This window comes from Syngnathus typhle, linkage group LG2 (assembly GCF_033458585.1).
Source record: "Syngnathus typhle isolate RoL2023-S1 ecotype Sweden linkage group LG2, RoL_Styp_1.0, whole genome shotgun sequence".
NCBI classification, from domain to species: domain Eukaryota; kingdom Metazoa; phylum Chordata; class Actinopteri; order Syngnathiformes; family Syngnathidae; genus Syngnathus; species Syngnathus typhle.
The window spans coordinates 22,939,183-22,952,467 of record NC_083739.1 but is presented as its reverse complement, the minus strand read 5'-3'; the positions used below and the strand labels follow the sequence as shown (position 1 = coordinate 22,952,467).

The 13,285-nt window shown below is 42.6% G+C and overlaps 1 protein-coding gene across 1 annotated transcript; it reads left to right on the top strand.

Annotated features, from left to right (window-relative positions):
- Nucleotides 1–252: 252 nt before the first annotated feature.
- Nucleotides 253–1,881, top strand: LOC133150150 (lectin-like; the record flags this gene model as incomplete). The annotated part of the gene is made up of 6 exons (XM_061272485.1): nucleotides 253–315; nucleotides 393–420; nucleotides 493–578; nucleotides 645–776; nucleotides 1,113–1,218; nucleotides 1,299–1,881. Coding segments are annotated over 6 exons (489 nt in total), but the record flags the coding sequence as incomplete, so codon positions are not given.
- Nucleotides 1,882–13,285: the final 11,404 nt, after the last annotated feature.

Sequence of the window (13,285 nt, the reverse complement as noted above, 5' to 3'; positions counted from 1 at the left end):
TCATGTTGTATCATTTGTGCCCTCTCTGCATCCATTTCAACCTGGTGATCCTGAAAGGGGGATCCTTCCATCTGTGGTCCCTTCTCAAGGTTTCTCATTTTCCCCTGCTAGGGGTTTTTAAGTTTTTCCTTGCTTTTTTGGGAGCTTAAGATCAGGGGATGCTTTGAGAATAATTGTCAATTTCTGTCTATGTGAAGCCCTTTGAGACTGCTTGTGATTTAGGGCTATACAAATAAACTTGACTTGACTTGACTGGCCTTTCGCCTGCAAACCTTGTTCCTCCTCTGCGGCCTCGCCGGACTCTGGTCCGGAGCTGTAAGTGGCCGTCTTCCACGTACGCTCGCTGGTCTTTCCTTGTCTGCTTTCAAGCACCTACTTCTCCTTCTTCACAGTGGCCCAAAGCCGTGGAGAAAGTAAAAGGTTGGCGGCTCACTTGCACTTGTTGAACATTTGATGGGTCACTAGACAGACGCAATTGTTTTTGTGTTGCAGGCAACGGGTGCCCCAAAGACTGGACTTGCTTGGAGTGCAACTGTTACATCTACCAGGACGAGGCCAGGAGCTTTGCAGATGCCGAGGTGGGCGGGGGGATGGGGGGGGGAAGGTTTAGGCGTTATTAAATCGCTTTCCTTCCTTCCCAACAGAGCGTCTGCAACATTCTGGGTGGGAACCTGGTGTCCATCCACAACGCCCTGGAGAATTTTTTCGTTCATGAACTGATTCTAGCAAACACCAGCCCGAACGACACCTGGATTGGACTCCATGATGCCATTAATGTGAGTTCATTCTCACTGATTCATGACAAGTGTGCCACATGGAAAAGGAATTTGTCCTTCAGACTTTGTCTTGTCCTAAACTTGGAGGCCATCCAGTCGTCTCTTTCCTGACGGCTGGAGAGGCGGGGTACATGCTGACCCGCTAGCCAAGCAGAGCATTTGCATTCACACCATAGCTTGCCATGAATGTTTTTCAAAGGTGAGAGGAATCCAGAGGAGCATGGCGAGGAGGAGCAAAGCCCACACAGGAAGGCCAGAGACCAGATTCAAACCCAGAACCTCAGAACAACAAATGCATAGCGCATGGCTAAACCTACGCAATGTGCTGTTTTCCAGGAAGACAACAACTTCATTTGGACCGACGGCACACCGGAAGATTTCCTAGCTTTCACCAGCTGGGAGCCCGACAGCACCGGCAACTGCATCCAGATCAATCAAAGCGGTGAGTCACCAAAATAGCATTGGGGTGAGATGAGGCTGGGTTGCTGCCGGCTGCCGCATTTCAATACCATTTTTTTCCAGATGGATGTTGGGAGGACATGGTCTGCACGGATGAGTTTCCGTACGTTTGCATAAGAGAGACATCCGTGTGGTGAGCGCTGGCGGCCCCACCTCGCAGGCTTCGCCTCACCTCGGCGCTGCCCGAGAGCAAACGTTAGCAGTGTCTTTGATTTTCCAGCTTGGCTTCTTTTCTCTTTCATTTTGTTTCCCCCAAAAAGTACAGCTAAAAGCAACTTTCTAATAAAACAAGGGACCTGTCTGCATTCAAATGGGAACGTTTGTGTATTACCGTAGATTTAGACTATAAGACGTGACTTTTTTCTCAAATTTTGAACTCTTCGGTTTATAGTCCGGTGCGGTTTATATGGGATTTTTTCCGTAGTTTTTGTGATGACTTGATCACTTTTATACACTCGTAAAAAGGCTGTGGACCGCTGTTGTGCGGCACCGCTTTGCTGGGCAGAGGGATATATGACACGGTCACTGGGGAGAAAAGTGGTGTGTTGATTGCATGTCCATCCGGCAGGCAAATAGTGCCGTATAATTCACACAAAGAAGAGACCGAACAAGATCAAGACAGACATTAGTGAAAGGAAGCTTTAACACACAAACCGTCATTATGGGGGGGAAAGAAATGCATATCATCCCGCTTTTAAATGAAAGGCAGTCGATTTGGCCCATTGTTGATGACATTGATGTCACCCTTTTCTTTCTGTATTTCCCAGTCACGTCTACTCTGGAGCTACACGTGTAGCTCGCTAGTTTAATGTAACTTAAAATAAGCATGAACAGACCGTCATCATGGAAAATGCTAGAAGAAATGCATAAAAGCGACGACGAAAGAGAGACCGAGAAAGTGTGTGGCGAATGATATCTAACGCTATTCCAATCGGACACTGATGAGGAAGACTTCGATGGTTTCAGTGCACAGGAGGAAGATGAAGACGACGGCTCTCTTTTACTGGTGTTTTTTTTTTTTTACCAGCCCTGTTAGTGCTGCGCTACCGTGTTGCTGCTGTGTTACTGCTGCGTCTCAGTGTTTTTTTTATCCAGCCATGATGTGATTTTCTCTTTTGCAGTGGTCGGTAATGGCTGACTTGTAGTGTTCCTGTTCTGCTTGTTGTTTTATTGCTCTTGTTTGTCTTGTTGCTGTCTCCTTCTCACGCTCCTTCTTGTGTTCTGTTTTTCTTGTGATGAAGTTGTCTCCCCGATGTATGATTTATTGCATGATTTGCATGGGATCTCGTATATAGAATTGCATTTATTTTCCGGGTTGACTCTGTCTTTTGGGTGAACCAGTATCTGACGGAGTGTTGTATGTGGTTTGATAGGTGTGTTTATGTTGTATTTTTTCATGGCTCTTTTGATGCGTTCCGTAATTCCTCTCACATACGGCAAGCCAACGTCACCATTCCGCTGGATTCTTGTTTCCGTGTTTGTTTCTTTCTTTCCCCCTGTGTTTGGTATTTTTTTGTTTTTTTACCTGTTCTGCACCTTTGGTATTGCCCATTGTGGATACTGAAATTTTTTGAGGGCGTGTTGTATGTGTTTTTCTTCCTGTGTTATGTCCTCCGGATCCGTGATTATTGTTGTGCGTTCGTATAGTGTTCTGACTACTGACAGTTTATGTATAGTGGGATGTTCTGATGTCCAGAGGAGGTATTGGTCGGTGTGTGTGGGTTTTCTGTGTACTTTTATTTTTATGCCTCCGTTATCTGTGTGGTGTATGTTAATGTCTAGAAAGGCTATGGATCGATCGGTTTCTTCTTCATGAGTGAATTTGATGTTACCGGTGGTGTCTATGCTATTGTGAGGTGTTGTGTATGTCTTGTTTTTGTTTTTTCTAGAATGACGTAGCGTCTCCATAGCGTGGGTTTGTATGTGTCTGGGGCTGTTAAGAGTGCCTTTAGTTCTAAATCCTCCATAAAAAAAGTTGCACATGGTGGCACAGAGGGTCTACCATGGGGAATCCCTCTTTTTGCCTGTAGATTGTGTTTCTGTATTGGAAGTATGTGGAGGTGGCGATGAAATGGAGGAGTTGAGTGATGTACTGTGCTGTTAGATTTGTGCGTTTCTTGAGTGTCCTGTCTAGTCTGTCATGTACTATGTGTATGGTGGCCTGTGTGGGTGTTTTTGTGAAGAGTGAAATGACGTCGTGCGATATGAACATTTCATCTTTCTGTACCTTTATGCAGAGATGGGACCAAGTCACACATGTGCAAGTCTCAAGTGAGTCTCAAGTCTTAACCTTCAAGTCTCAAGTAAGTCCCAAGTCATTTTTTTCTTGGGCAAGTCAAGTCCTTAAATAGGTCAAGTCAAGTCCAAGTCAAGTCCTTAAATAGGTCAAGTCCAAGTCAAGTCACCTTATTATTGCAATTTTACCCGCAGAATCTGATCTCAGTAACGTGAAAAGAAAAGATATACTAAGTAACTCTAAGTAACCATCATTGTCCAATGTGTCTAACCTGTTATGACAATCATTTGGATTTACACTGTCATTCCTGATATTCCGTAAAATACACCATGGAATCAAACAAAAAAGAAATTACCTCATACAATGATTGACAGCTCCACAGTGGCATAGCCAATAATTTTTCCAGTAGGGGCGCGCGCCCACAGGCCCCACAACCAGATGTTTCAATGTAAAAAAAACTTATATTTTTAACATATAGTTCCAGGGTAATAAATCAACTCAGTAATCAGTAATAACTTGGGATTTCTTAGAAGTACAACCTTGTTTATTGAACATAGATCAGCAGTTACAACATCCATTCATATTGGAGTGGTATAGCATAATGAAATCCAGGCAACATAACAGAGATTCATAACTGAGATTTAGTATTTTACTTCAATAACTACAATGAATAACAAATACACCGCTATAATGAATATGAAAAATATATGAGCCAAAAATATAGTCCACCTTGGGTTGATTTAGTAATATACATTCAAAGAAAACACAGTCACTACTGTGAGGGAAGGAGTGCTGATTAGAATGATCAGTTTCTGAATTCAGTATTTTAGTTCAATAACTACAATGAATAACCAATACACTGCTATAATGAATATGAAAAATATATGAGCCAAAAATATAGGCCACCTTGGGTTGATTTAGTAATATACATGCTAAGAAAACACAGTCACTACTATGAGGGAAGGAGTGCTGATTAGAATGAATTTCTGAAGTTTCTGAATTCAGTGAAGTCATGCTAATAAAAATCAAGCTATACTAATACTTTTTGTAAAGGAACAGAACACATGAAAAACACCTGAACAGAATAGAACTTGCTATAAGAAAAAGTTACAAGAATACCACGAAATAAAAACCAGAATGGAACTGTAGAAGAAAGCAACTGTATCATATTTAACTGTAAAGCTTAATACAACAGGAGTCGCCTGTTTCCATCATTGGCTGCAAATTTCAAAACAATTGCATTAGCATCAATAGGCAGCTGATTCTCAATGTTGATAACAGATAAAGCATGCAGGCTCTCTTCGGTCATTGAAGACCTCGAGTAGCTCTTTACTCGCTTCATAGCAGAGAAAGACCTCTCGCAAGAGGCACTGCTGCACCCAATTGTCAAAGCAAGTTCATAAAGTGAAAGAATGTAAGGAAAAATCTCGCCAAGATCAGTGCTAATAGACATCACACTGTCAATTGAAAATTCGGTCTTGGAAGCTTCATGCCATCTTTTCATGATGACTCTGCGTGCAACTCTTGCCTCAGCCAGTAAATCACTCTGGGAACAAAGCCCATAGAATTCAGTTATGGCCAAGAGATCATCTGAATTCAGAAACTGATCATTCTCAATGAGCACTCCTTCCCTCATGATCATGGGCACTAGAGCTCCAAATCCCCTCAGGAATTGCAAGGTTTTGTTGCTGAAGCGGGACTTCATTTCTCCCACCATCATGCTCACAACATCTGAGCAAACACGCTTAGCAAGAACTTTAGCATCAGGAGCAGACATGGCATCAGTTCTCCTATCAGGCACCTTGTGGGTGACAACAGAGTCAGAGAACTTCTCAGGTAACTTGGCCTTCCTTCTCTCTCCTGACCTCAGAGTGACAGGGAACTCATATTTTCCAGCTAGAGTCAGACACTGCTCAAGAATTCAGTCATCTTGAGATAACAACTCCAATTCTGCAATAGTTGATTCAATGAGATCAATGCTTGCCTTTGCATGCAGAGACTTGGCTTGCAAACACAATGTCAAAGATTCAGTAATGGAAAAGAGTTTGAGCATTACATGAAGCATCAACAAAAACCTGGTGCTTGAGGGCCGTTGCCTTCAAACGCCTAAATTAGGCTAAATACAGGCTATAGTATATAACCTACCCATTTTTTGCTGAGTAAGAGTTGCATGCTGATCAGGAGCAGGACCACCATCAAGAGCAGCAGGAGAACCAGCGGTCTCATCAGCAGCAGTAGCACTAGTTGTACCAGTTGGCGTTGCACTGCCACTCGTGCATGCAGAACCATTCTCGATAATGATTGTGACACTGGCACTGCTCGACTCTGACTCTGACTCGCTCCCGAGTCGACTTTCACGAACTCTACCAATGCTACAGCTAGCGCGAGAAGCATCATCCTCTTCCTGACAATTTTTTGCTTTCGGTACACCAAAGAAATCGGTAATTCGCTTTTTATTCATCTTCATGTAGGAGAAAAAAAATCGAACAACACCCACGCCATTCGCTGATCGCTAAAGCAACATCCGGGTCCGGGAGGCAAACGGTGAATGGAAAACATCGCGCACATAGAATAGCGCAAGCACATTCGCGCAAGACCGAAAGAAAAAAATGGCATGAAAATGAAGAATCGAAAAAGCTTGATTTTTTTCAACCGGGGCGCAGGGAGTCCTAACTGGGGCGCCGCCCCGGCTCGCCCCGCCTTGGCTACGCCACTGCAGCTCCATCTAAACAAATGAACGTCTGCCGACAGTGTCTGACACATTTGAGTTGCAAATATGAAAAAATAATCTGAAAAAAATCTGAGAGAAGAAACACATTAAAGAGCATTAGAAACATTTTATGTTTCATCTGTAACATCTGGAGACAGCAGAGCTCTATAAACTTCAAACGGACAGTCGTCTGGCTGTCGGAAATGTTTCTGTTGCATATCTTGCAAAGTGCTGTCCGTCTTTTGCCGTCATAAAGGTAATTACGATAGCCGAAAGTACCGCTCCCGCTGACATGTTTGTGCATGTCTGATATAAAGGGCCGTGATTCTCCAATCAACACGCTCGTTCGGTAGGTACAGAGGGCACGACTGATTGATTGACAGGGTAGTGATCCAATCATGACAACGCCATTCTCAGCCTGCGCTCCTACCGTGTTATCGAGATTATTTTTTTAAATGTATTATTAATTTGATATTCAAACTGAAAACATAAACTAAATAACACTGAAGTCATCCAAGTCATCGTGTCTCAAGTCAAGTCCCAAGTCTTTAACTTCCAAGTCCAAGTCGAGTCTCAAGTTTTTTCATTTTTTGTCAAGTCAAGTCACAAGTCATCAAAAGTCCAAGTCACAGTGACTCGAGTCCCCATCTCTGCCTTCATGTGTGTGAGTTCTGTGGCGAGTGGTTTTGAGTTTTTGCAGTGTTGATCCGTGAATCCTAGTCGTGGTTTTATTATTTCTGTGAGTGCTTTTGAAAGGTTGTATGTGACTGACCCTATGCTGTCTACGATGGGGCGGAGAGGTGTACCTAATTTATGGATTTTTGGTGTGCCATAGATTCTGGGGATGATGTTTTCTGTGGGTATTAAGTGATTGTACAACTGTTTGTCTATTTTATTTTCAATGAATAGTGGTTTAAATAATGCTTTGAGTTTATTTTTCTTGTTTTCTGTTGGGTCTTTTTTTACTACTTCGTAGGTGTCGTCCTGTAGTAACTGTTGCATCGATTCTTCGTAAGTGTCTGTGTCCATAATTACTGTTGTTCTGCCTTTGTCCGCTGGGAGGATTGTAATGGCTTTATTTTTTGCTAGTGTGATCATTGCGTTTGCTTCCTGTTTTGTAATATTACTGGGTGGTGATTTAGCCGTTTTTAATATACCTGCCACTTCATTGCGTAGTGCCGCTTTTTGTCCTGGATTATGTATTTTTTCGCATGCTAACTCCGTGGCTAAAATGAAATCATCGAGAGGTGTTTTTGGGTGTGATCGCGTAGTTGAGTCCTTTTGCTAGTATCATCAACAGGGACGAGGGACCCTACATGCTCTCTACAACCTGGAACAGCATTCAGGAGAGGTGAACGGACAGCAGAGGGCGTGACTCACCTGTCAAATCTGCCACGCCTTCATCCATCAGCTGATAAAGACGCGTCACAACCACACCAGTGACACTCTGATGAAGGCGGAAGTACAAGCCGAAACATGTCAGGTAATGCACCTAAAATAATTTGTTTGAGATAAAAGAACCAGTGAAGTGATTAAATAGGAAAAACAAAATGAACTTACCGTAATTTTCGGACTATAAATCGCATTTTTCTTTGCATAGTTTGGGTGGGGGGGCGACTTATACTCAGGAGCGACTTATATATGTTTTTTTTTTTCAAATATTTTCAAAAAAAAAAAAAAAAGGAAAGCGGAACCGCGATAAACGAACCGCAATGTAGCAAGGGATTACTGTAATTTGAATTTCAAGTGACAACAGCAGCGCGACGTCGCGTCAGCAGCGCGGCGGTTGTTTACATAAAGGACAAATATTGACTCGACGGAGCTGCTGCTGACGCGACGTCGCGCTGCTGTCGCGTTAACAAAGTTCAAGGAAAGACGTGGGTTTGGTAAACGGCCCTTTATTTAACAAAACAAACTTACAGGCGTGTGGCGGCGTGGACTTCCAGCCAGGGAAGTGGAGGAGAGCTCCATAGAATAGGACCGGGCGTGCGTAAAAGCCATGACCGAGCCCCATCCACCGTCCCGGGACAGCCACCCGGCTGAGCGCCGGCCCTCGACTTCCATCCACGGAGGTGAAAGACAGCTCGGTAGAGTAGGACCGGACGTGCGTAAAAGCATTGTCCGAGCCCCATCCACCGTCCCTGGACAGCCACCCGGCCGAGCGACGGCCCCCGACTTCAATCCACGGAAGTGAAAGAGAGCTCCGTCGAGTCAATCTTTGTCCTTCGCGCGTCAGCAGCGCGACGTCGCGTCAGCAGCGCGGCGGTTGTTTACATAAAGGACAAAGATTGACTCGACGGAGCTCTCTTTCACTTCCGTGGACGGTCACGTCCCGGGACGGTGGATGGGGCTCGCTAATGGCTTTTACGCACGCCCGGTCCTATTCTATGGCGCTCTCTTCCACTTCCGTGGCTGGAAGTCCACGCCGCCACACGCCTGTAAGTTTGTTTTGTTAAATAAAGAGCCGTTTACCAAACCCACGTCTTTCCTTGAACTTTGTTAACGCTACAATATAGTAGATCTGTGTAATAACGACGAGGCTGATGTCAGGGCGCACGCGCGGCGATGTTGACAAAGGACGAGGAATTTGATCGATGGATTTAATGATTTAGAGTGCACAGATGGTTTGATAACATTATTGCTTTTATAATAGTTATTTGATATATAATTTATATATCGTTATATGGGCCTGTGGAATATTTTGAAGTGCAAGAGCTGTCAGCGGCGCACACGCATTGTTGACAAAGGACGATTGATGGATTTAATGAATTGGAGTGACGCAGATGGTTTTATTAACGTGTTATTTATGTAATAGTTTTTTGAATAACTCTGAATTTTACGTCAGGGCCGTTCTCAGCTCTTAGTTTGTGTTTATGTCACGTTAGCATACCTATCGTTTTGCCTGTTGTTGCTCGTTCATGACTGTTCTTGGTGTTGGATTTTGTCGAATAAATTGACCCCCAAAATGCGACTTATACTCCGGAGCGACTTATGGGTTTTTTTCACATTTTTGGGCATTTTATGGCTGGTGCGACTTATACTCCGGTGCGACTTATAGTCCGAAAATTACGGTAATACAACTAGCTATAAATAAAGTCGCAATAAAGTCTGTGTCGGTCTGCATTCGGCAATACTACCTTATCCATTACACCAGGGGAGTCCACACCTTTTGCAAGGAGCGCCAGATTTGATCAAGTGAAGGGCCCAGAGGCCAATAGTTTTTTCAAACATTTTTTAACTACCGGTTTTTTTTCGTGTATAATGCGCCCCCATGCATAATACGCACCCTAAAAATGGCATGTTGATGCTGGAAAAAAACCTGCACCCATGTACTATACGCACCCAATTTTTTTTTTTTTTTTAAAGTCCCAATGATCGTCACACACGCAGGGAGACAATGGGTCCCATTTTTATAGTCTTTGGTATGGTCTTAACTAGGCTGGATGTATTTTTTTTTTGTTGCCGTTGATTTCTCCGACTGCCCGTAAAGGCACCACCGCGATCAGTGCGGACATGTGAAAAAGGCGTGCGGACATGTGAAAAAGGCGGCTCTGTATGGGAGAGAAGTTGAAGAGGAATAAAAACAACCTTGGAAACCAAAACTTGCCCCTCGTCATGACTCGGAGCCGCAACAAATGTTTCGGATTTGTGTAGGGTACATTGTGACAGCAAACGAGCAGGTGATCGAGCAAGCGTCTGATACGAGAGCATTGCGTTCGTATGGAGTCCGTATGATATCCGGTTTGCGATGGAGATTAAAAACCAAACAATATTTGACAATAACACACCATCAAGGATTGCACCATCGCATCAAACGATGTGTTGTCAATTATGAATTTTACTGACTAAGTGTGTTGGGCAGGATGGCTGAATGCGATGCGCGATTGACAACAAACAAGAAGAAAGGTGATTTCAAGTTTTATTTCGAGGGAGATTTGTCATGTCTCGTCCCCAGTTTTGCTATGTGTCTAGGTTGCCATAGTTTCTGTTCGCGTCGCCCCTCCCTTCCTGTGTCACCTTAATCAATGTAACGTGTTTTGTATTTCAGTCCTGTCTGCCCCTCGCTCACCGTCGCTCATGTGTTACTGTCATGATGTCTGTTTTGGTTTCTGTTCCTGTCTTTGGTAATGTCACCCTGTCTTTTTGTTCCACGTCTTTGTCGGTCAGTCCTGTTGTTGTACCATGGTTTTCTTAAAAAAAAAAAAAAAAAAAATTTTTATTTTAAAAATTTGTACCCATGTATAATGCGCACCCCAGATTTTAGGACAATAAATTAGTTAAATTTTGCGCATTATACACAGAAAAAAACAGTATATTATCTATATTATATTATTATTGATTATTAGGGGTGTAACGATTCATCGATACACATCTGTAAGGAAGGGATGGATTCCTATGATAAATTATACTGGATCGTTGAGTAGAGCTCGCATTGGGTGACCGGTCAGAATCACACAGATGTCTTCCCTCAATTTCTTTATTGCTTCACAGCTGATTTATTGCAACATAGGTTTGCAGGTATGTAGGGGTTTGTGTATGTGTGGTTCTTAGAGAAACAGAAATAAACACCATAATGAGTACAACTATGGTTCCAATACAATATACATTAATAACATGAACGAGTTAGCCTTCTACTTTACTATCTAATCATTTCCAACGTGGAATAAACATGTCCAAATAGGCATTAGGCCTGCTGAAATGACAAATTGGCTATTCAACTGACTCCATACATGAAACAGGGAAAGAGTATGCCATCTGCAGAGCAATAGCTCCCTCTATTGGTCGCAAGAACGCATTACAGTATGCGGCACCCAAAAGTTTGGGTCACGTGACCGCTACTGCAAGTGAACGGGAGTATGGCCCGAACCAATTAACCATAATAAACCATGTGTAGAACAGTACTTTAGCCTTTATGCTACGCATAGGAGACGAACTAATGCTACAAGTAATGGTAACTGAAAGACTGTTTATATAATCACGGAAACATGCACTTCGTAAACATAGCAAATCGAATGTGTAATGTTTTTAACCATATCACGTTTTAAAAAAAAAAAGAAGTAAAAATATACATACAATATTTTAAAAATAGGGGGCTATTTTAATATAGAACAAAACTACTAAGTTGCGATATAATCATAGACATACTTTTTATGTAGGAGATATCAATTGATATTTCATTGACTATAGTCAATGGAAAAGGCACCGACCCCCACGCCGAAAGTAAGTGCAGTTCGTCACCGGAAAAGCACAAGCGCAGACGGTCAAACGCCGGGTAATGCGCTTCAACTCCAATAGATGGCGACGTCTGATGCTATTTAAATCTCACTCGCCTCGCATTGATTTGTCTTCCAAAACAAGCAATTGTTACACGGACTGACATTCGAGTAATGTGACACTGAGGAAAACGAAAAGAGACTGGAAAAAATAGAAGACAGTCGACAACATGTCAACGATGTTGTCCTTGTGGCGAATACCATGGGACCACCTGCAAGGCTAAAATCTCCTCACCAATGCAAAATCCAGTACAAATGTTTAAGCATTTATTTTTGTTCTCTTTGCCATTCTTATTTGAGGGTTAAGCATAAATCAATATTCACCATCATGAGTGTCTACCCCACATGACTACGCTTGTGTCTCTTAAAAGCCGTGGAGTGAATGACGGTCATGTTGATGAGGGTTAATGACATCACAGTGGTTACCTTGGAGATAAAAGGTCAAATGGCAAGTCAACAAAGTCTTTTAGCTCAGAATAGACGATGAGTCATAGTGCATTACTACGTAAAGCCTCTCGCGGACTTGCTGCTCATGAATGGCCATGACGGGAACCTCCATTGTGATAGCAGAGAGGAAAAGAGTCAAGATGCTCAGAACTGATTTTTTCTTCACGGTTAACAGTTATTCGTGCTAACAAACATTAACTTCATATTTTCAATGGGTGGAAAATAGTTGTACATTTCATAAAATATATGGTGTCACGTGACATGAAGTTTACATGTTCTGTGGCAGACTACGACTCTTGAATACAGAAGCCAGTGGTGCCCCTGGCAGGTTGCTGTGTGTTGTAACATAACATAGATAGCATCTTTAAAACCAATAGCCTCTCCCTTAGGGTGTTCCGCACTTTGTAAAATGATATCAAAACAGGGTTAAAGAGAGATGGGATGACGATAACACAATAAAGGAAGTAGGTTGACGAGCACGAGATCATTATGTAACGATAGACAAGGCAGTGGCCATGGTTGGAGTTCTTTAACACTTCTGAAAAGGGCCCAGAATTCGCAAAAACGGAGCAAATCCCCTGGCAGATTCCAAAATGGCTTTGCAAGATTGAACTTGGGTGCTCAGAGCTAAATACCAATACTGGGAGGACCTGCTCCCATGTGTAACTTATGTAAGAATTCATCCCAGGGAAACACCAATACCGTTTCAATTATTCATACTAAGTTATCTTTGCCTGCAACAGCGTAAACAGGTTTAAATTTACCTGACATATTCCAGCAAACTACTGAATGTAGTGAATATAAAATGTCACTAAAATCTAAAGGTGTCGTGTAAATGATCCTCTCACGGCTTGTGATGCAAATATAGGTGTACACTGACAATAGGCCCGACTCCTCTCACTCTTCTAAATTACAGTCATGTTTGTCAATGTGGGGTCCAGAGCCGCAGGCTGCCTCAAGTTTTTTCAAAGCATCTTAGGACACATAGATTTAGTTGTGTTGGGACTCTGTAATCGGAACCTGACAGCCTTGCGGTGCCATGAAAAGTATTTGCCTTCTTCTCAAATTCTGATTTTTATGCACACTTAACCCCACTTTAATGTTAAGCTCATTAAATACATGAGAATGTCAAAGGCTGAGGGTTGCCACGTGCCAGGCCAGTGAATTGACTTTTGCGTATTTTCTGATTTTCACAAGCTTCCTTTTCATCCCATCTCCCTTAGGGAACAGATAATGAAAATTCATCAGCGTTTTCTGAAGAATATTTGGTGTTTGCTGTTTTATTGCTGAGATATCCTGTGAACCCAAGTAAAAATAAATTGCAGTTATAAATTGTGATTTTATTTATTAAGGAACTACAACTATTCAAAGCTCTGTGTGGAAA